Below are 22575 nucleotides of genomic sequence, written 5' to 3'. Positions count from 1 at the left end.
GTTGGTTGTGTTTATTGTTTGTGTTCTATTGTGTCTTCTTCGTTTTCTGGTTAGTTTGTCATCTTCATTTGCCTTGATGCTTTGCTGAGTCAGCTTTTCACTTAGTCTGACAACTGATGATTACACTTGATCAGTGATGTGAGAGGAGGAAAAGTATTTACTTTTATAACTTGGATCAAAATATGTAGCAACTCTACAAATATTTACTTAGTTGTATTTTTATCTTGGGGTGACTCAATCATTGATTTGATATTTGGTTCAGAGCTTGAAACTGAGGTATCATTTACTTCAGAAACTTATGATGTGCTTGGCTGAAGAGTGGTTTTTAAGGAAACTACAAGAGGTATCTCATCACCTACTGTAGATGTTGTCACTCAGTCTTTTTGTGATATCTTTATAAAGTTCTATAGCTTTTGCACTTGTGGACATTCTTAACATTCCTTGGTGCTGAGTTGCTTTATTTTGGAGTTGGTAGCAGCATACAAGCATAGTGACTCATATATTTCTAGTGCTCTTTTCAGCATGCGTAAGGTGCTGTTCCACCTTGTGGGTGTATCATGAACAACACATAGCTTGGGTTCTTGCAGCTTGTGCTATGTCTATTTTAATTCATCTATGCCATATTTGGGTGATGAAAATGGGTAAGAATGCTGTGACATTTCTGAATTAGCTTGAATGTTTCATCCTGTGATGATATTCCAGTTTTAACGACTTGTATTTTATGAACAGCACAATCCAAATTATTTACACCTGACAGGAATAGAGCTCTTTTCATATTTGCTCAAGTGCACATTTATACTAGAAATGTCCCACTTCATCAACAAATCATCAAACTTTCAAAAAATGTACTTTCTTGTATGCTGTCCTTGTAGAGGTTTGGCACCTAACAAAAAGTTCAGTCTTTTGAAGTCCATATTGATAGCATGTGCAGTTGGATTCAGCATTGAAAAACCTGCTGAGGTATCTGATCACACATCAGTTGTGTAGGAAATTTTGCTGTCCTGCTTTACAAGATCAATCAATCCCTCTCTATCATTGAAAACATACTCATACATGTCATTGCATATCAGTGAGGAGTAAAAGATTTGCTGCTTCTGCCTTTATTGTGGAGCAGCTTCAGCCATCAATCTCATGAGTCTTATGTTCTCAACATGACTGATTGGTAAATCATCGATTACTAACAAATCTGCTACACACATATCCAGTTTCTTTTATTTATAGTTAGAAGCATCCCACAGTTTTTCACTGAGAATATTCTTCAACATTTCTTTGCTTAATGTTGAAAATATTTTGGGATATTATAAATGAAAGGAATACAGAGCTAGTTTGGGAGAGCTTCAGTAAAACTTCTAGAGCAGTGGAGGGAAAATTTTTTGGCCAAGGCTTAGTAAACTTGCTTTTTCCATTGTGAATCCAAAATGGTTGATTGATGACATAAAAAAGTGTCTGCTGTCTAAGAGAGTAGCACATAAACCCAAAGAAACCAATAACCAGCTTGTCAGAGCAAATTCAGTAAGCCACCATAGAGAAAGTAAGAGACTCATTCATTAAGTAGATGTCAGTGTAAAGTTTATATTGCTGTAAATGGCGAAAGAACCAAAAGCATTTTGTGGGTATGTTAGAAACGAGAGTCATTACCCAATCATTTGGTCCAATAATAACTGAAAACATAGATATCCCTGGGGATAGGGGAGAAAGAATACTTCCCACGTATTCCCTGCGTGTCGTAGAAGGCGACTAAAAGGGAAGGGAGTGGGGGCTGGAAATCCCCCCCCCCCCTTTTTTTTTTTTCCCAAAGAAGGAACAGAGAAGGGGGCCAGATGAGGATATTCCCTCAGAGGCCCAGTCCTCTGTTCTTAACGCTACCTCGCTAACGCGGGAAATGGCGAATAGTATGAAAAAAAAAAATAGACAGGGTTGTGCGGAGGAGGGTGGATGTGTTGGAAATGAGATGTTTGAGGACAATATGTGGTGTGAGGTGGTTTGATTGAGTATGTAATGAAAGGGTAAGAGAGATGTGTGGTAATAAAAAGATTGTGGTTGAGAGAGCAGAAGAGGGTGTATTGAAATGGTTTGGTCACTTGGAGAGATTGAGTGAGCAAAGATTGACAAAGAGGATATATGTGTCAGAGGTGGAGGGAACGAGGAGAAGTGGGAGACCAAATTAGTGGTGGAAGGATGGAGTGAAAAAGATTTTGAGCGATTGGGGTCTGAACTTGTAGGAGGGTGAAAGGCGTGCAAGGAATAGAGTGAATTAGAATGATGTGGTATACTGGGGTGGATGTGCTGTCAGTGGATTGAACCAGGGCATGTGAAGTGTCTGGGGTAAACCATGGAAAGTTTTTTGGGGCCTGGATGTGGAAAGGGAGCTGTGGTTTCAGTGCATTATACATGACAGCTAGAGACTGAGTGTGAACGAATGTGGCATTTGTTGTCTTTTCCTAGCACTACCTCGCACACGAGCGGGGGGAGGGGGTTGTCATTTCATTCGTGGCGGGGTGGCGACAGGAATAGATAAAGGCAGCAACTATGAATTATGTACATACCTATGTATATGTCTGTGTATGTATATATATGTATACGTTGAAATGTATAGATATGTATATGTGCGTGTGTGGACGTGTGTGTGTATATACATATGTATGTGGGTGGGTTGGGTGCTTCTTTCGTCTGTTTCCTTGCGCTACCTCGCTAATGCGGGAGACAGCGACAAAGTATAATGAATGTAAATGAATGATATACATACTTGCCATTTTCCTTGTTAGCGAGGTAGCGTCATTACGGATGACTGAGCCTTAAAAGGAAAATCCTTACTTGGCTCCCTCCTCTGTTCTTTCTTTGAGTTACAGCACTAAATAGAATGAAAATGGATAAAACTGCAGGCCCAGATTAGATTTATTCAAGGTCAGTGAAAGAGGCAAAAAATGAGATAGTTAAACCCATGACTACTCTTCAGTAAGTCATTTGCTATGGGAAAAGTTCCCAGAGGAATGGAAGCTTGCTAATGCACAATCCATTTTCAAAATAGATAATAAATCACTTTCAGGAAATTTTTATCTTGTCAGCTTAACATAAATTGTTGGTAAACTTATGGCAGCCATTATTAAGGATAAGACTGTAAACTATTTAGAGAACCACCACTTAACAAATGACTCTCAGTATGGTTTTGATGAAATCGTTCATGTCTGACGGATCTAGGTGATTTCATTAATGATATAACCGACATGTATGATAAAGGTAAAACAGTTGATGTCACCTCTTTAGATTTTCAAAAAGCAATTGATAAAGTTTCATATCAAAGGCTACTGACTATAGTTAAATCACATGATATAGATGGGGTTGTACTTTGGTGATTAGGAAATTGGTTAACTGGCAGCAAGCAAAGACCGATTTTCTTTCTCACTTATATTAATGATAATGGCTGCATTGTAAGATCAGAATTCACTGATGATACAAAGCTGGGAAATAAATCTACAACAGAAATTGAACTGCTGCAGCTTCAAACAGACATAGAGAAACAGGTGGACAGGGCTCATATGTGACAAATGAATTTTGATATTGGCAAATGCAAATTTTTGCAAGTAGGTAGTATAAATGAAAAAGCTGGTTACAGTATTGATTCTGTTGAACTGCAAAAAAGTTAATAAGGAGAAAGACTTGGGTATGATCATCTCTTGTGATCCAAAGCCAAGTAAAGAGTGCACAGAAGCCAATAAAAAAGGCGAACAGAATTCCTGGATTTATAGGTAGGCTATCAAATTTACATCCAGGTAAATTATCCTTCCTCTTAATAAGTTTCTTGTGCATCTCCTTCATGAGTATTTTTTTTCATTTTAGTCACCGTACATAAGAAAAGACAATGACAAAATGGAGAGAGAACACAGACAAGCTACCAAGATGATTCCTGGACTGAGAAACAAATCCTATGAGAGCCAATGAGATGATTTGAATCTGTCTAGTGTAGAAAAGAGAAGTTTAAGGGTTGATTTGATATAAGCATTCAGAATTAGAAAAGAGAAGGCTAAGGGGTGATTTGATACAAGCGTTCCAAATTATCAAATACTTCAATAATCTAGGTCTAATGACTTGCATAATGATAGATGTGTCTAATTTCATGCACAGTAAGGGTTACAAGTTTGTGGGCAGAACGTATTTCCTCATATAATGCAAAATACCTTTTCTTCGACAGGATTGTTAACATATGCAATGATTTACCAATAAGAATGGTTGAAAGCAGTACCATAGATACATTAGAGAATTCAGTCAATGAATATTTTGCTTCAAATCCACGGCTAACAATATTTGCTCCTCTTTAGCTGCATGATAAGTTTATGATATTTTCTTAGCATATATGTGTATGTACTCATATCACACTGATCTATGATTTTCATATCTCTTCCACTTATACAAACAGCCTCAAGGGACACAGTGGTCTGTTGCTGTTTAAATTCCCTTGTATTGCTTTTTATTCTTCCTCTTTACCCTTCAGCTTTGTTACACCTAGAACCAGAACATTGAGGTTCCGTTCCTCAGATATGCTTCCTATCTCTCATTTCTTCTCACTGTATTTACACCCACACTCATTTAGACATCCCAGCCTGAGCCTTTGAGGGGGAAAAGCACTTCGTTCTTGGCTCCTCCTCTTCCATCTTTTAGAAATATGAATACAAGAAGAGGGGAAGTTTCCAACCCTCAGCTCCCCCCCTATTTAATTGCCCTCTGCATTATGCTGGGAATACAGAGGTAGAATTGTTTTACCTCACCTACCCTTACATTAATGTCTGATCAGATTACTTTTCCAGTGATATGATTAGAGCAGAGTTTCTATGACCCTTTAAATACAACTACCTAATGCATTCTGGAGGCATCAATTGAATAATCTACTTATGTTAATGGAGAAAAGCAGCTTTGATAGGGAATTGTGTCATGCTGCAGCATTATCATTATTCCCATCAGATTTGCTTTTATTTTTTTTTTCATAATTGTCTCCTGACTAAAAGAGTTGATTCAGGAACAAGAAGAGGTCCCATACATATGTAGTTGGCACCTGTTGGTGGTTGATTCTATATGATAGTTAGATCAAAGAAGCGCTGTTTAGAGGAAAGAAAGGGGTTCAGAGGATGGACAACATAGGAAACAAGTCTTTCCTGTGATTGATGTACTGTAGAAAATCATTGCACTTCTGTCTATCTTTATCTAATTCTCTGATGCCTGTTCCAATTGGAACTTTCTCAGAGGGATGGTCATGGCAACAGAGTCTCCATAACTAAAGAACTTCAGTGCTGCTTCTTAGCCTTTAGTGCCTCACCCTTAACAGGCCACTGGCAGAGGGCACGTCTAGCGCAGTGTTCGAAGAGGCTCTTATCTAATGTTCCTGATGACCACTTTTATCTAATGCTCCTACCCAGTGCTTCTACCTAATGTGTCTTCCTAATAATGGCACTTAAAAAAGAAATGGACCTAAGAAAGTGATGTAATTACTGGAAAAAGAGGACAGAGACAGAAATGTGAGAGAAGAGACAGGGATCATGGCAATGACCTACATTCCTTAAGAAATACAGAATGCTTGGCAAATTGTAACACACATACCCAATGGGAAAATAAATGTGGTGACTGAGTTGGTTTTAGTGTGTATGGATTCTGATTCTGAATTTATCATCTAGGGATGATTCATATCTTTACAGCATCCTAGATATATCTGATGAAACATTCTTGTCATTCATATCTTTTCAGCTGAGAAAAGGGTTTTGCCCTTGCTCTTACAAACACCCTATGTCTTGCAATATTTGCTGAAATTTTTTTCTTGTGTGCTTTCTCTCTTCATTTCATCATGGAATTATTGTACAGAAAACTTACCCATACACTTCCATATAATGTGTTAAATTTTGTTTAGTAAGGTATTTTATAGATCCCTTTATGATGTTTCATCATCACAAAGCTTATATGTCTCTTTATCTCTCTCTCTTTCTTTATCACATTTTACAAGTTTTGCCAGTGAAACCTTTACTTGTAAACCTTAAGTTGTCTTGCCTCTCTAATGTCTGTTTGTGTGAGATAATAGATTTGTTTCCATCTTTAAAAGTGACAGTGGATCCCTGCTTCTTATGTGTTTCTAAAAGTAATTGATGTAATTTTTTTTTTGCATATATTAGTTTTTGAAATAACCAGTAGATATACCCTTTTTCACAGCTTGTACATGATTTCGTTTTCCAGTGCCTTTTATTTAATTTGCAAATATCCTTGTGTTTTTATTTCATTTGTATTGCTTGAATATTTGGAATATCTCTTACCAAGTTTAACATTAACTTTCAATGGTAAAACCTCTTGACCAGAGTTATTTAAAGTAGGTCTGATAATACTATATGACTGAAATTTGAATTACTGTGTGGCAATGTGGAGGAACATTTATTTCATTGTGAAGTGAATTGTGCAGAGAACTTTTATGATGGAGAGAAATTAGATTTTTTTTGCATGATTAAGATCAACATTTGTATGGCTATCAAAGAAGATTAAATTAATTTGATTGTATTGGTATGAAGCATCAAGGTGGTATAGAATTGGCGTGCAATGAAAGAGAGAAGTTTTATGAAAATATTTGCGAATTGAGAGACAGGGCTGAATCTTCCATGAACTCCTTGTGAACTAAAAAGAAAAGATTGAAATAAATTCATTAATACTCTTCATTGTTAAAACTTCCAAAGAGTGTATGGTTCAGATATCTGTAACATTGTAATGATTTACGACCCATTTCGTGATGATTCCATGCACTCTGAATTGGGTAGGTGTTTTAGTATTTAGAATTATATATCTGAGTGACTGAACCGTTGTCGGCTTAATTTAAAACACTCTTTTTTTTCTTACAAATGAGACCATTGTTTGTTTGTACTTGACACTACCTCACGAAGGCAGGAGAAACAAGTAGATGTAAAAGAGAGAAATGTATAATCCAAAGTGCTGTTTTTGTAAGGTTTACTGTTTGTAGAGAGAGGGTCTGTTTTCTCAGGAAGGAAAATTCTTCCATTTCCTAGCAATGTTCCCACAGCACCTAAGATTTCAGTCAGATGTAAAAGATCAAATTTAGTTTATTTTTATTTTCTGCAAGAGGTTTTACTTGTCTTGTTATCAGACTTAAAATAGATATTTACCTTAGTACTTACACTAAGGAATTCTTATCCTGAATCCTAAATTTTATTTTGTGTGCATGATTCTTGATTGTCTTTGTGGCTTTCCTTACAGATTCAGTATTTAGAGACAAAGACATAGCCCTTCAGATCTTTGGAAGTAAGTTAACCTTCTTTATATATATTTTTTTACTCTTAGCACCTAGCAAGAGCTTAAGATATAGATTCATTTTTGTAACCGTTTTGTTATCCTGTATTACCTTTGCATATGACTGTCACTCCAAATATGGAAGGAGGATCATCATATATATGCTTTTACCTTCTTCATAAGTGGGTGTCTCATGCTGAATTCTCATCATACAGTGACCATTTTCATCATTTGTCAATGATATATAAGCAGTGCCTTGAACAGTTGCTCTAGAATTTTTTTGTGTGAATGTCAAGGAAGTGAAGCACTCAATACCTGCTTGTACTTAGAAATTCAGAGTATGTGAGCAAATGAAGTTTAACTCTGCAGTGTACATACAAGGATCTTAGAATCAGAGGAAAGTGGGAGAAAGATTGAAATAAAAGATAGAGAATTAGGAAAATAAAGGATATCAATTGAGAATGTAAGTATATATGAGTTAGTGACCAATTTCTCTTTTTGTATGATTTGTTGTGAGCCACACAGGCCCATGAAAGCTTACTCATTATAAGTCGGTTACCATGACCAGTGAGCAGTTACCTGCCTATCCCACAGTGGGGCAAACCAACTTCAGCTTCTATTTTTTACTTGCTCAGATTTAGTATTTAATTCTTGAAGTCACCAGTAGTCTCTAGGAACAAGCAGAACACATGTCAGGTTTCATTCCCAACCTGTGATCCAAAAAAATTCACTTTCCTGAAGACTTCAAAATATACAAAATGTTGTAATATTTGGATTGTTGTTTGTAATCCTTGTGACAAGATCTAAAAGTAATGTATATGTCTCTCTTCAATCAATATAACTTAAGGATAAAATACATTTACCATTTTCCTAGATGTGGTACAAGATTTATTGAGATTAAATGTATGGATTGTTCACATCTGAAGATTAAATGTATGGATTGGTCACATCTGAGAACTGCTGACATATATAGGTATAATGCTACTGTAGTATGTACTAATTTTGTGTTAATTTTGGTTGTTTTGGAATGGTCTTGTTGCCAATGTCAGTAGGCAGTAAAGGCATATGTTTTTAGCTTACTCTCAAGAACGGAGGGAACCAGCGACTACTAATAGGAGAAGGGCCCTTTATTAACGTTACTTCTGTAATAGTGTTTCCATGGGTAACAAAGGATACTTGCTTTACCTCCTACTAGATGGGATGGAACAAAAAGCATATGTAATGGAATGCATGCTCTGTTCTTTATGAATGGATTTAGAACTTTTATTTATTTTGGAGTGGTTACTTCAAGATTAAGAGGTAAACATATGGTAGGGTTGATAGAGATGCTTTGTGGAAGGTATTAAGAGTATATGGTTAGGGAGGTAAGATGCTAGAAGCAGTGACAAGTTTTTACCAAGGATGTCGGGCATGGGTGCGAGTGGTAAGAGAGGAAAGTGATTGGTTTCCAGTGAATGTTGGTTTGTGGCAGGGGTGTATGATGTCTCCATGGTTGTTTAATTTCTTGATGGATGGGGTGGTTAGAGGAAAGTGATTGGTTCCCAGTGAATGTTGGTTTGCGGCAGGGGTGTATGATGTCTCCATGGTTGTTTAATTTCTTGATGGATGGGTGTTTAGGGAGGTAAATGCAAGAGTTTTGGAGAGAGGGGCAAGTATGCAGTCTGTTGTGGATGAGAGGGCTTGGGAGGTGTCAGTTGTTGTTCGCTGATGATACAACGCTGGTGGCTGATTCGGTTGAGAAACTGCAGAAGTTGGTGACTGAGTTTGGTAAAGTGTTTGAAAGAAGAAAGCTGAGAGTAGATATGAATAAGCAAGGTTATTAGGTTCAGTAGGGCTCAGGGACTAAGTTAATTGGCATGAGAAGAGTGGGAGGTGGGTTGATTAGAAAGGGTAGTGAGTGGTGGGATGAAGAAGTAAGAGTATTAGTGAAAGAGAAGAGAGAGGCATTTGGACGATTTTTGCAGGGAAAAAATGAAATTGAGTGGGAGACGTATAAAAGAAAGAGACAGGAGGTCAAGAGAAAGGTGCAAGAGGTGAAAAAAAGGGCAAATGAGAGTTGGGGTGAGAGAGTATCATTAAATTTTAGGGAGAATAAAAAGATGTTCTGGAAGGAGGTAAATAAAGTGCGTAAGACAAGGGAGCAAATGGGAACTTCAGTGAAGGGCGCAAATGGGGAGGTGATAACAAGTAGTGGTGATGTGAGAAGGAGATGGAGTGAGTATTTTGAAGGTTTGTTGAATGTGTTTGATGATAGAGTGGCAGATATAGGGTGTTTTGGTCGAGGTGGTGTGCAAAGTGAGAGGGTTAGGGAAAATGATTTGGTAAACAGAGAAGAGGTAGTGAAAGCTTTGCGGAAGATGAAAGCCGGCAAGGCAGCAGGTTTGGATGGTATTGCAGTGGAATTTATTAAAAAAGGGGGTGACTGTATTGTTGACTAGTTGGTAAGGTTATTTAATGTATGTATGACTCACGGTGAGGTGCCTGAGGATTGGCGGAATGCGTGCATAGTGCCATTGTACAAAGGCAAAGGGGATAAGAGTGAGTGCTCAAATTACAGAGGTATAAGTTTGTTGAGTATTCCTGGTAAATTATATGGGAGGGTATTGATTGAGAGGGTGAAGGCATGTACAGAGCATGAGATTGGGGAAGAGCAGTGTGGTTTCAGAAGTGGTAGAGGATGTGTGGATCAGGTGTTTGCTTTGAAGAATGTATGTGAGAAATACTTAGAAAAGCAAATGGGTTTGTATGTAGCATTTATGGATCTGGAGAAGGCATATGATAGAGTTGATAGAGAAGCTCTGTGGAAGGTATTAAGAATATATGGTGTGGGAGGCAAGTTGTTAGAAGCAGTGAAAAGTTTTTATCGAGGATGTAAGGCATGTGTACGTGTAGGAAGAGAGGAAAGTGATTGGTTCTCAGTGAATGTAGGTTTGTGGCAGGGGTGTGTGATGTCTCCATGGTTGTTTAATTTGTTTATGGATGGGGTTGTTAGGGAGGTGAATGCAAGAGTTTTGGAAAGAGGGGCAAGTATGAAGTCTGTTGGGGATGAGAGAGCTTGGGAAGTGAGTCAGTTGTTGTTCGCTGATGATACAGCGCTGGTGGCTGATTCATGTGAGAAACTGCAGAAACTGGTGACTGAGTTTGGTAAAGTGTGTGAAAGAAGAAAGTTAAGAGTAAATGTGAATAAGAGCAAGGTTATTAGGTACAGTAGGGTTGAGGGTCAAGTCAATTGGGAGGTGAGTTTGAATGGAGAAAAACTGGAGGAAATAAAGTGTTTTAGATATCTGGGAGTGGATCTGGCAGCGGATGGAACCATGGAAGCGGAAGTGGATCATAGGGTGGGGGAGGGGGCGAAAATTCTGGGAGCCTTGAAGAATGTGTGGAAGTCGAGAACATTATCTCGGAAGCAAAAATGGGTATGTTTGAAGGAATAGTGGATCCAACAATGTTGTATGGTTGCGAGGCGTGGGCTATGGATAGAGTTGTGCGCAGGAGGATGGATGTGCTGGAAATAAGATGTTTGAGGACAATGTGTGGTGTGAGGTGGTTTGATCGAGTAAGTAACGTAAGGGTAAGAGAGATGTGTGGAAATAAAAAGAGCGTGGTTGAGAGAGCAGAAGAGGGTGTTTTGAAATGGTTTGGGCACATGGAGAGAATGAGTGAGGAAAGATTGACCAAGAGGATATATGTGTCGGAGGTGGAGGGAACGAGGAGAAGTGGGAGACCAAATTGGAGGTGGAAAGATGGAGTGAAAAAGATTTTGTGTGATCGGGGCCTGAACATGCAGGAGGGTGAAAGGAGGGCAAGGAATAGAGTGAATTGGATCGATGTGGTATACCGGGGTTGATGTGCTGTCAGTGGATTGAATCAGGGCATGTGAAGCGTCTGGGGTAAACCATGGAAAGCTGTGTAGGTATGTATATTTGCGTGTGTGGACGTATGTATATACATGTGTATGGGGGTGGGTTGGGCCATTTCTTTCGTCTGTTTCCTTGCGCTACCTCGCAAACGCGGGAGACAGCAAAAAAAAAAAAAAAAAAAAGCTTGAATGGAGAAAAACTGGAGGAAGTGAAGTATTTTAGATTTCTTAAGAGTGGATTTAGCTGTGGATGGAACCATGGAAGCGGAAGTGTCACATGGTGGGGTAGGGGGCGAAGGTTCTGGGAGTGTTGAAGAATGTTAGGAAGGCGAGAATGTTATTTCGGAAAACGGGTATGTTTGAAGGAATAGTGTTTCCAATAATGTTATATAGTTGCGTGGCATGGGCTATGGATAGGGATGTGCGGAGGAGGGTAATGTGTTGGAAATGAAATGTTCAAGCACAGTACGTGGTGTGAGGTGGTTTGATCGAGTAAGTAATGAAAGGGTAAGAGAGATGTGTGGTAATAAAAAGAGTGTGGTTGAGAGAGCAGAAGAGTGTGTTTTGAAATGGTTTGGTCACATGGAGATAATGAATGAGGAAAGATTGACAAAGAGGATATATGTATCAAAGGTAGAGGGAATGAGGAGAAGCAGGAGACCAAATTGGAGGTGGAAGGATGAAGTGAAAAAGATTTTGAGCGATTGGGGCCTGAACATACAGGAGAGTGAAAGGCGTGCAAGGAATAGAGTGAATTGGAACGATGTTGTATACTGAGGTCGATGTGCTGTTAGTGGATTGAACCAGGGCATGTGAAGCGTCTGGGGTAAACCATGGAAAGTTTTGTGGGGCCTGGATGTGGAAAGGGAGCTTTGGTTTCGGTGCATTACACATGACAGCTAGAGATTGAATGTGAACGAATGTGGCCTTTTTTTGTCTTTTCCTAATGCTACTTCGCGGGGGGTGTGTTTGTGTGTGTGTATGTGTGTGGAGGGTGGCGACGGGAGTGGATGAAGGCAGCAAGTATGAATATGTACGTGTGTATATATGTATATGTCTGTGTATGTATATGTATGTGTACATTGAAATGTATAGGTATGTATATGTGCATGTGTGGGTGTTTATGTAAATACATGTGGGTGGGTTGGGCCATTCTTTCATTTGTTTCCTTGCGTTACCTCGCTAACATAGACGGCAATTAAGCTTAATAAATAGAATGAAAAAAAAGAGGTAAACAAGCCACATCTTATTGCAGGTTGTAGGAGGGTAAGTACGATAATGAACAAAGATGTAGGTTGTTTATATTGTAAAGATGTCACTGAACATAGTATTTGGATGAAAACCTGCAAAGCTGATGTGTACACATGTATAATGTATGGAAGATATAGACTGAAAGTAAGAGTGAGATATTAAAGAGATTGACAGATTAAGTGAATAAAATCTTGAAATAGAAGCATTTTGTGCATAAATGCAGGAGGTTGACTGGAAACATATGTCTTTCTATGTATCTATATCTTTGATATGCATTCCCTTTGGGATATCCCTCAAGGGGGTTGACCATGGCAAAAGAATCTATATAACTCTTGAACTCCACTGCTGCTTTTTAGACTTTAGTGCCTCACTCGTAACATGCCACTGGCAGCAGATAACTCTAGTGTAGTGTTTTCAGAGGCTCATTCATAATGTTGCTAAGTGACATATGTCACTTGAATGCTTTGGTTAATGTGATATTGTTGTATTGTTGTCCACACTGTCACACTGCACAGAAGTTAAGAATTTTAATGAACTAGGTGTTTATTAGTATGCACTTGATTCACCATATGTGATTGGAAATAGTTTGGAAGATGAAAAAATGGTTTTGCAGGAAATGTTTTTGTCATGTGGCTGAGCAGGAAGTGATACCCAGCATCTCAGTGTGTTTTAACTGGATGCTGATACCACTGAACACAATGTCAAAAGTTTTCGATGAATTATCTATTAATAGTTATGCAGTGTGCCCAGGTGCTCAGTAATTCAGCTGTTGACACTTAAATATTATTGCTGAACTTCTGCAGTTGTCAGGATGTGTAGATTCTGTTATTTCAATATTCTTGGGTCAGAGCGGTATAAAACAGAACTGAAAGGTTTTAGATGTTTTGCCTACAGTGCCATAAGCTGACCTAAAGTATTTTATCTCTAGTTCATGAAGACTTTCCTTGGACACTTCACTATTTGCAAATAAGGGATCATAGCAGGGTAAGAAGTTTACCCATGGGAAAGTGGACTTCCATTCCCCATAACCCACCTGCAGGGTTGGGGACCCCACTTCAGAAAAATAGATCATAACAGATGGAACATGTATGCTCTTGATCCTCTGTGTGTGAATGGGATAGTAATCAAAGATAATGGATACACAGAAACTAACACTAAGGAAAACTGAAGTCAGGTTAGCAGTAGGATCAAGCAAAGACAGTAGAACTTTGTAATTAAGTTGGTTAGGAACTTTTTTTTTTTTTTTTTTTTTTTTTTTTTTTTTTTTTTTTTAGCTGTCTCCCGCGTTTGCGAGGTAGCGCAAGGAAACAGACGAAAGAAATGGCCCAACCCACCCCCATACACATGTATATACATACGTCCACACACGCAAATATACATACCTACACAGCTTTCCATGGTTTACCCCAGATGCTTCACATGCCCTAATTCAATCCACTGACAGCACATCAACCCCGGTATACCACATCGATCCAATTCACTCTATTCCTTGCCATCCTTTCACCCCCCCTGCATGTTCAGGCTCCGATCACACAAAATCTTTTTCACTCTATCTTTCCACCTCCAATTTGGTCTCCCACTTCTCCTCGTTCCCTCCACCTCCGACACATATATCCTCTTGGTCAATCTTTCCTCACTCATTCTCTCCATGTGCCCAAACCATTTCAAAACACCCTCTTCTGCTCTCTCAACCACGCTCTTTTTATTTCCACACATCTCTCTTACCCTTACGTTACTCACTCGATCAAACCACCTCACACCACACATTGTCCTCAAACATCTCATTTCCAGCACTTCCATCCTCCTGCGCACAACTCTATCCATAGCCCACGCCTCGCAACCATACAACATTGTTGGATCCACTATTCCTTCAAACATACCCATTTTTGCTTCCGAGATAATGTTCTCGACTTCCACACATTCTTCAAGGCTCCCAGGATTTTCGCCCCCTCCCCCACCCTATGATCCACTTCCGCGGTTCCATCCGCTGCCAGATCCACTCCCAGATATCTAGAACACTTTACTTCCTCCAGTTTTTCTCCATTCAAACTTACCTCCCAATTGACTTGACCCTCAACCCTACAGTACCTAATAACCTTGCTCTTATTCACATTAACTCTTAACTTTCTTCTTTCACACACTTTACCAAACTCAGTCACCAGCTTCTGCAGTTTCTCACATGAATCAGCCACCAACGCTGTATCATCAGCGAACAACAACTGACTCACTTCCCAAGCTCTCTCATCCCCAACAGACTTCATACTTGCCCCTCTTTCCAAAACTCTTGCATTCACCTCCCTAACAACCCCATCCATAAACAAATTAAACAACCATGGAGACATCACACACCCCTGCCACAAACCTACATTCACTGAGAACCAATCACTTTCCTCTCTTCCTACACGTACACATGCCTTACATCCTCGATAAAAACTTTTCACTGCTTCTAACAACTTGCCTCCCACACCATATATTCTTAATACCTTCTACAGAGCTTCTCTATCAACTCTATCATATGCCTTCTCCAGATCCATAAATGCTACATACAAATCCATTTGCTTTTCTAAGTATTTCTCACCTACATTCTTCAAAGCAAACACCTTATCCACACATCCTCTACCACTTCTGAAACCACACTGCTCTTCCCCAATCTCATGCTCTGTACATGCCTTCACCCTCTCAATCAATACCCTCCCATATAATTTACCAGGAATACTCAACAAACTTATACCTCTGTAATTTGAGCACTCACTCTTATCCCCTTTGCCTTTGTACAATGGCACTATGCACGCATTCCTCCAATCCTCAGGCACCTCACCATGAGTCATACATACATTAAATAACCTTACCAACCAGTCAATAATACAGTCACCCCCTTTTTTAATAAATTCTACTGCAATACCATCCAAACCTGCTGCCTTGCCGGCTTTCATCTTCCGCAAAGCTTTTACTACCTCTTCTCTGGTTAGGAACTACTTTACAAATATGCTAAGTAGTTATGATGAAATCAAATTTATATAGAAATAGATTTGCATTTGGCCAGATTAAAGCCAGATTGGTGAATCCTAAATGAAGTGGCATCTTAAGAGGTTGTATACATTCACAGTCATTTTTTTATTTATTTATTATACTTTGTCGCTGTCTCCCGCATTAGCGAGGTAGTGCAAGGAAACCGACAAAAAGAATGGCCCAACTCACCCACATACACATATATATACATAAACGTACACACACGCACACATACATACCTATGCATCTCAGTGTATACATTCACACTCAGTCTCTAGCTGTCATGTATAATGCACTGAAACCACAGCTCCCTTTCCACATCCAGGCCTCACAAAACTTTCCATGGTTTACCTCAGACGCTTCACATGCCCTGGTTCAATCCATTGACAGCACGTCGACCCCGGTATATCTCATCATTCCAATTCACTCTATTCCTTGCACGCCTTTCACCCTCCTGCATGTTCAGGCCCCAATCACTCAAAATCTTTTTCACTCCATCTTTCCACCTCCAATTTGGTCACCCACTTCTCGTTCCCTCCACCTCTGACACATATATCCTCTTTGTCAATCTTTCCTCACTCATTCTTTCCATGTGACCAAACCATTTCAAAACACCCTCTTCTCCTCTCAACCACACTCTTTTTACCACCACACATCTCTCTTACCCTTTCATTCCTTACTTGATCAGACCACCTCACACCACATTTTGTCCTCAATCATCTCATTTCCAGCACATCCACCCTCCTCCACACAACTCTATCTATAGCCCATGCCTCACAACCACATAGCATTGTTGGAACCACTATTCCTTCAAACATACCCATTTTTGCTTTCCGAGATAATGTTCTCGACTTCCACACATTTTTCAACGCTCCCAGAACCTTTGCCCCCTCCCCCACCCTATGATTCACTTCCGCTTCCATGGTTCCATCCGCTGCCAAATCCACTTCCGGATATCTAAAACACTTTACTTCCTCCAGTTTTTGTCCATTCAGACTTACCTCCCAATTGACTTGTCCCTCAACCCTACTGTACCTAATAACCTTGCTCTTATTCACATTTACTCTCTGCTTTCTTCTTTCACACGCTTTACCAAACTCAGTCACCAGGCTCAGCAGTTTCTCGCCCGAATCAGCCACCAGCACTGTATCATCAGCGAACAACAACTGATGCACTTCCTAAGCTCTCTCATCCACAACACACTTCATACTTGCCCCTCTTTCCAAAACTCTTGCATTCACCTCCCTAACAACCCCATCCATAAACAAATTGAACAACCATGGAGACATCACGCCCCCCTGCCTCAAACCAACATTCACCGAGAACCAGTCATAGCCCAGTGTATTGTTTGTTTTTTGATTTTAGAATAAGATACATATTATTGTAGATTTTAGATCCTAGTTATAATGAAGTGAAGCAGTTTAGTCATATAAGAATGATACCACTAAAATGATAAGCTAGTTAATGTTCTTAACCATGAACAAGTAGGTAAAAGACATGAAAAAGTGAATAAATTCAGTCTCTCTATTTATTTATATCTCTGATGCCCATTCCCTTTGCGAACTTCCACCAAGGGGTTGGCCAAGGGAGAAGAGTCTCCTTTTATACCTCTCTGTAATGCCTCCCTTGCATACACTATTCCATGCACTTTTCTCCTAGTACTCATCCAGTTATTATCATAGTGTCATGGGTCATTTCCTTTCACACTAATCCTTTTAATCAAACTATCATACACTATTCTTATAAACTCCAAAGTATTGTGATTCACCCACCTTGCAACTACATAGTTCATTCCTTTTCCTTCTCTGCTTTACCATATCTCTTGTACATTTCCTCTTTACTCTCTTCATTCTGGTTAGTACTGTATTTTATTCAAAAATGGCAAACAAACATGCTCTCATTTGTATCAGCTTTAACCAGTTGTGGAAATTAAGTACATTTTAACCAGTCTTTCTGTGAAAAGTTTGTCTGGCATTCATTTCCCTCTTAAAAAATGTCAGGAGTGGAAAGATTTAGTTAGTTGCAAAAAAAAAAAAAGAAAATAGATTTACAGATGAGATAAGAAAAATGAAAAGTCCAAGCTTATGTTAATTCAGGCTATTAGAAGCCTAGATATACTTCATCAAGCAAAAACATTAACTATGTAAAAGCAGCTACAATAGTAATATCATCCAGCTTATGATGTGCTTCACTAACCTAGGTGGATACCACCGCTTGTATTTACATAACATTAAAACAATCAGACTATCCCTCTATATTGTGAGCACACACAGTTGATTGACTACAGGCCTGTTGTTGGTGTTGTTGCCATGGAGAAATTACAGGTAAAAGAGAGACATGCTCATTTTGAAAACTTAGCTTTTAGGTCTGGCCACAGGGGTGCTTATATATGCTGATGATACAGCACTGGGACTGATTTGAGTGAGAAACTGCAGAAGTTGGTGACTGAGTTTGGAAAAATGTGTGAAAGGAGAAGGCTTAGAGTAAATGTGAATAAGAGCAAGGTTATCAGGTTCAGCAAGGTTGAGGGACAGGTTAATTGGGATGTAAGTTTAAATGGAGAAAAATTGGAGGAAGTGAAGTGTTTTAGATATCTGGGAGTGAACTTTGCAGGGAATGGAACCGTGGAAGCAGAAGTGGTTGAGAGAGCAGAAGAAGGTGTGTTAAAGTGGTTTGGACATATGGAGAGAATGATTCAGAAAAGGTTGACAAAGAGGATATATATGTCAGAGGTGGAGAGAACGAGAAGTGTGAGACCTAATTGGAGGTGGGAGGATGGAGTGAAAAAGATTTTGAGCAGTCGGGGCCTGAACATGCAGGAATGTGAGAGGCGTGCAAGGAATAGAGTGAATTGGAATGATGTGGTGTACTGTGGTCGACTTGCTGTCAGTAGTCTGAACCAGGGCATGTGAAACGTCTGGAATAAGCCATGGAAAGGTCTGTGTGGCCTGGATGTGGATAGGGAGCTATGGTTTCAGTGCATTATACATGACAGCTAGAGACTGAGTGTGAATGAATGTGGCCTTTTTTGTCTATTTTTCTGGCGCTACCTCGCTGAAGCAGGGGGTAGCGGTGCTGTTTCTTGTGGGGCAGGGTAGTGACAGGAATGGTTGAAGGCAAGGAAGTATGAATATGTACAAGTATATGTCTTTGTGTGTGTATGTATATGTTGATATTCATATGTATGTATATGGTCATTTATGTATGCATATGTGTATATGAGTGGATGAGCCATTCTTTGTCTGTTTCCTGTTGCTTCCTTGCTGATGTGGGAAACAGCAATTATGTATAATGATAATAAAAAACATATCTACATATGTACATACATACATATATACCCTAACCTAAGCCAGGTATGAATTTTATCAACCAACCCCTAGGGATGGATGAAAAGATGGATTAACGCGACTGTGGACCGATTGCTGCAACCAGGATTCAAACATATGCGCTCTACCCTGAGCAGCCCGTGAATGTATTACAGTCTGGAACACTAACTGCAGCACCATCTTAAGACAGTTTAGACAGATCTCAATAATACTGATATTTCTCATAGTAAAAGCAATAGTTATTCTTCAGTGTCACATTTTTGCCAATACAAAAAATGTGTATCTCTGTCTATCTATCTATACCTCTGATGACCATTCCCTCTGGGAACTCGCTCAAGGTGATGGCCGAGGCAAAAGAAGTCTCCTTAGTTAGTGGACTCTTGTGTCTTTTTTTTTTTTTTTTTTTTTTTTTTTTAAGACTTAAGTGCCTCACCTTTAACAGGCCACTGGCAGATGGCAACTTAGTGCATTTCTCCAGAGGCTCCTACCTTATTTTCTACTGGCTTCTACCTAGTTTGTTTAACAGATTGCAGAAAGGATAGTATTTGAAGAGCTACCCCCATACTTCAACCAATCATATTTAGATAAGAACTGTTTAAGCTTTCTTATTTGCATATAGGTCAGGCTTGTAGTGGCAATGTCTTCATTTTTAGTGTAAGAAGCTGAGTGATCAGTGACCTGGGCACATTTTACTCTTATTATTTGGACATTTAACGAAAAAATAAATGGTTTCCCATGGCTAATATCATGCAGAAAGAGCTTACTTTGATAAGTTTGGACTTCAATTATTCCATCTCTTACTACCCATTGAAAAAAAAAAAAAAATGCAATTCCTGTAAAAATGGTGCTGTGAAAGAATGAGAGGCGCATAGTACATGATATTTTACTTATCACGGATCTTGAGAAAACCATCTAAGACTGCAGTCTGCATGCTAGGAATGCTACCCATGCTAAAGAAAACTAGATTATTTTTTTCTTTTCAGTAATGTCTTTATTTTCATATGCAGCGCTGGGTGGTGCATGCAAACTTCTGAAATAGTTTAACAACCTAGATGCCAAATCTTTTAATAGTTAAAACTGGATAGGTGAATAAGCATTTTTTTTATGCACTTGTTTGTCTGTGTGAAAAGTGAAATAGTAGTTACTGAATTATGCATAGGAACCAGTTTATGTTAGAAAATGTGGATCAGCTCATTGTTATGCAAGAGGAAATTTTGAATGAAGTAGGAAAAGGTAGATAGTAGAATGAATAAGAATTTCAGACTGGAGATAAAGTCAGTTTTTACATCGCTATGACAGGTATTAAAAAAGAATGTTAGTACATAGTAATGAAAAATGAATTATTTGTTTTATTATACTTAGTCGCTGTCTCCTGTGTTAGCGAGGTAGCGCAAGGAAACAGATGAAAGAATGGACCAACCCACCCACATACGCATGTATATACGTAAACGCCCACACATGCACATATACATACCTATACATGTCAATGTATACATACATATACGTACACTGACATATACATATATACACATGTACATATTCATACATGCTGCCTTCATCCATTCCCGTCGCCACCCCACCACACATGAAATGGCACCCCCTCCCCTGTGCGCGCGTGTGCAAGGTAGCACTAGGAAAAGACGGCAAAGGCCACATTCGTTCACACTCAGTCTCTAGCTGTCATGTTTAATGCACTGAAACCACAGCTTCCTTTCCACATCCTGGCCCCACAAAACTTTCCATGGTTTACCCCCAGACACTTTACATGCTCTGGTTCAATCTATTGACAGCACTTTGACCTAATAAATTAAGCATCCCTTAAAGGAAAGAACTTCTGTCGTAGTTTTACTTCCATGATTGTCCCTTTGTCAGTTAGAAATAATTGTTGTAGATGAAACTCCAGTCTGTATTGTTGGGATGATGTTCATTCTTATCTTGTAGGAACCAGAGTAGATCGCTGGAAGAAACAGAATAGCATTTGCTTTAGTATGCATAGTGTGGAACTAACCCAGCCCTTGGATTGCTTTTATCATTAGATGAGGGAGATGGCTGTAAAGACCTTAACATGAGAATAATGTCACAATAGATATTTCCTTTTGAATTTTCAAGAAACTGTGTAGATTGCAGTCCGACATTTTCATTTTCTAATGCATTCATTATCAATAACAGTTGCTGAAAGCTTGGTGCACTGTGGTTAATGATGGTTTGCTTTTTTCATTCAGTTATGCATATACAATGAATTGAACTAGTGCACTGTTTTTAGATTGAGAATGAGTGCACTGTTTTACAGTATCTAAGATATTTCTAGCTTCTGTGCATGAGAAATTGCAAAAATATTTTTCTTGTAAAATGCAGTTTGTTGATAAATGGATATAAGATTTTTTTTTTTTCCTGTCTTCAAGGTGTTTCAGTAAAATTTATGCAACATTAACATCTTCCCACAGAAAGTGAAATCCTAGAAGCCATTGCACAGTTTGACTTCATAGCGCGATCAGAACGTGAACTGAGTTTCAACAAGGGAGATGTGCTAGTCCTTCATTCACAAGTGTCCAGTGACTGGTGGAAAGGTTCATTTCAGGGCAAGCAGGGTCTTATTCCTGACAAGTATATCCTGCTCAAGATCCGGTATGTGTACAGTTAAACCACTTACCTTATGTATTTATGCAGCAATTGTTTTATGATAGTCTTATATTTTTGTGTCATAGTTGCAAAGAATTATATTGGAGATAGCAGAGATACTGTGAAAAGAAGCTAATTGATAAAGGATTTGAAAGTGTTTGGAAAAGAAATTAACCTTTGAGTTCAATGGAAAAGAAATTAACCTTTTAGTTTGAACTCAACCCCTTTAGTGCCTGATGCTCAAAAATATGTAGGAGAGTATCCCAATTCATTGAATAACATTCATTTGCCACATTTTATGCAGGGCTAGTTATTCACCATTATTACCTACCTTTGCTAAGTCCCTTTCACTCAGTCAAAATACTCATTTAGCAAGGGAACATTACTAAAGTTATTAGATTCAGTAAAATGTAGGTTGCACTTTTGATTGTGATTTTATTTTAATTGATTTATTACACCCCAGGGGTAGAATACAAATGACATTACATTTGATTCTGTAAAATCATTTAGTTTAAAACTTCTCATGTTGATAGACAAATATGTTGATCAGTTACAAGATAACTTTTTGTATTGTGGTAAACCACCCCCAGAATTTGCTAACAGGAACACCTGAAATAAGACAATCTTGTGTCTTCTTAGGAATTCCTGAGATTATAGGGTTTTTAGTATACAGCAAGAAAGAAAGAACTATGATGAGAGAGTCATTAAGCAAACTTGCATAAATGGTTTGTCTTTCAATTTTTTTTATTTAAGTTTTGAGTTGTATCATTGTGTATCTGGATATAAAACTTTTGTAATTTGTTGAAGTACAGATGTGATTAGTTCTGTATTGTTTCCCTCAATACACTGAATTTTCCTCTTCATAAGATTATTTTTGTGTGCTGCTGCTACTAAATGTGTTTTAATGTTTGATTTTTTGTGATTAAAGTGAGGCTAAATCTTCATTTAATCACGTAAAGGTAATGGAAACAGAATTCAAGATAATAGTTAGATATTTATTGTCTCTGTTTCCTTGCGCTACCTTGCAAACGCAGGAGACAGCGACAAAGCAAAATAAATAAATAAATATGATTATTGTCTCAGTTTTGTGGACTGTGAAATACATGATTTTTTTGAAAGTACTAAATAAGTATTTCATTCAGTTAAAGCAAAATGGTCTAATGCAAAATGTTGCTCATTACATAGGGACTAACAGTAAGTAGCAGATAGGTTTAATCACGCTGTGGCTGTGTACATGATCCA

The 22575-nt window shown here is 38.6% G+C and overlaps 1 protein-coding gene across 14 annotated transcripts in view; it reads left to right on the top strand.

Moving 5' to 3' along the window:
* Window positions 1-22575, top strand: part of LOC139765261 (SLIT-ROBO Rho GTPase-activating protein 1-like) — a 753718-nt gene that overhangs the window by 650534 nt on the left and 80609 nt on the right. For 12 of the 14 annotated variants that reach the window (XM_071692607.1, XM_071692603.1, XM_071692606.1 and 9 more), the window contains 2 exons: window positions 7237-7281; window positions 21159-21339. In XM_071692607.1, the coding sequence (XP_071548708.1) occupies window positions 7237-7281; window positions 21159-21339 (226 nt within the window). The remainder of the gene's footprint in view (window positions 1-7236; window positions 7282-21158; window positions 21340-22575) is intronic. The other 2 variants (XM_071692604.1, XM_071692610.1) reach the window with 1 other exon arrangement.

The sequence above is a fragment of the Panulirus ornatus genome, chromosome 53, assembly GCF_036320965.1.
Source record: "Panulirus ornatus isolate Po-2019 chromosome 53, ASM3632096v1, whole genome shotgun sequence".
Taxonomy (NCBI): Eukaryota; Metazoa; Arthropoda; class Malacostraca; order Decapoda; family Palinuridae; genus Panulirus; species Panulirus ornatus.
Note: the sequence above shows the minus strand (reverse complement) of the source record. Positions and strands in the feature narration are given on the sequence as shown.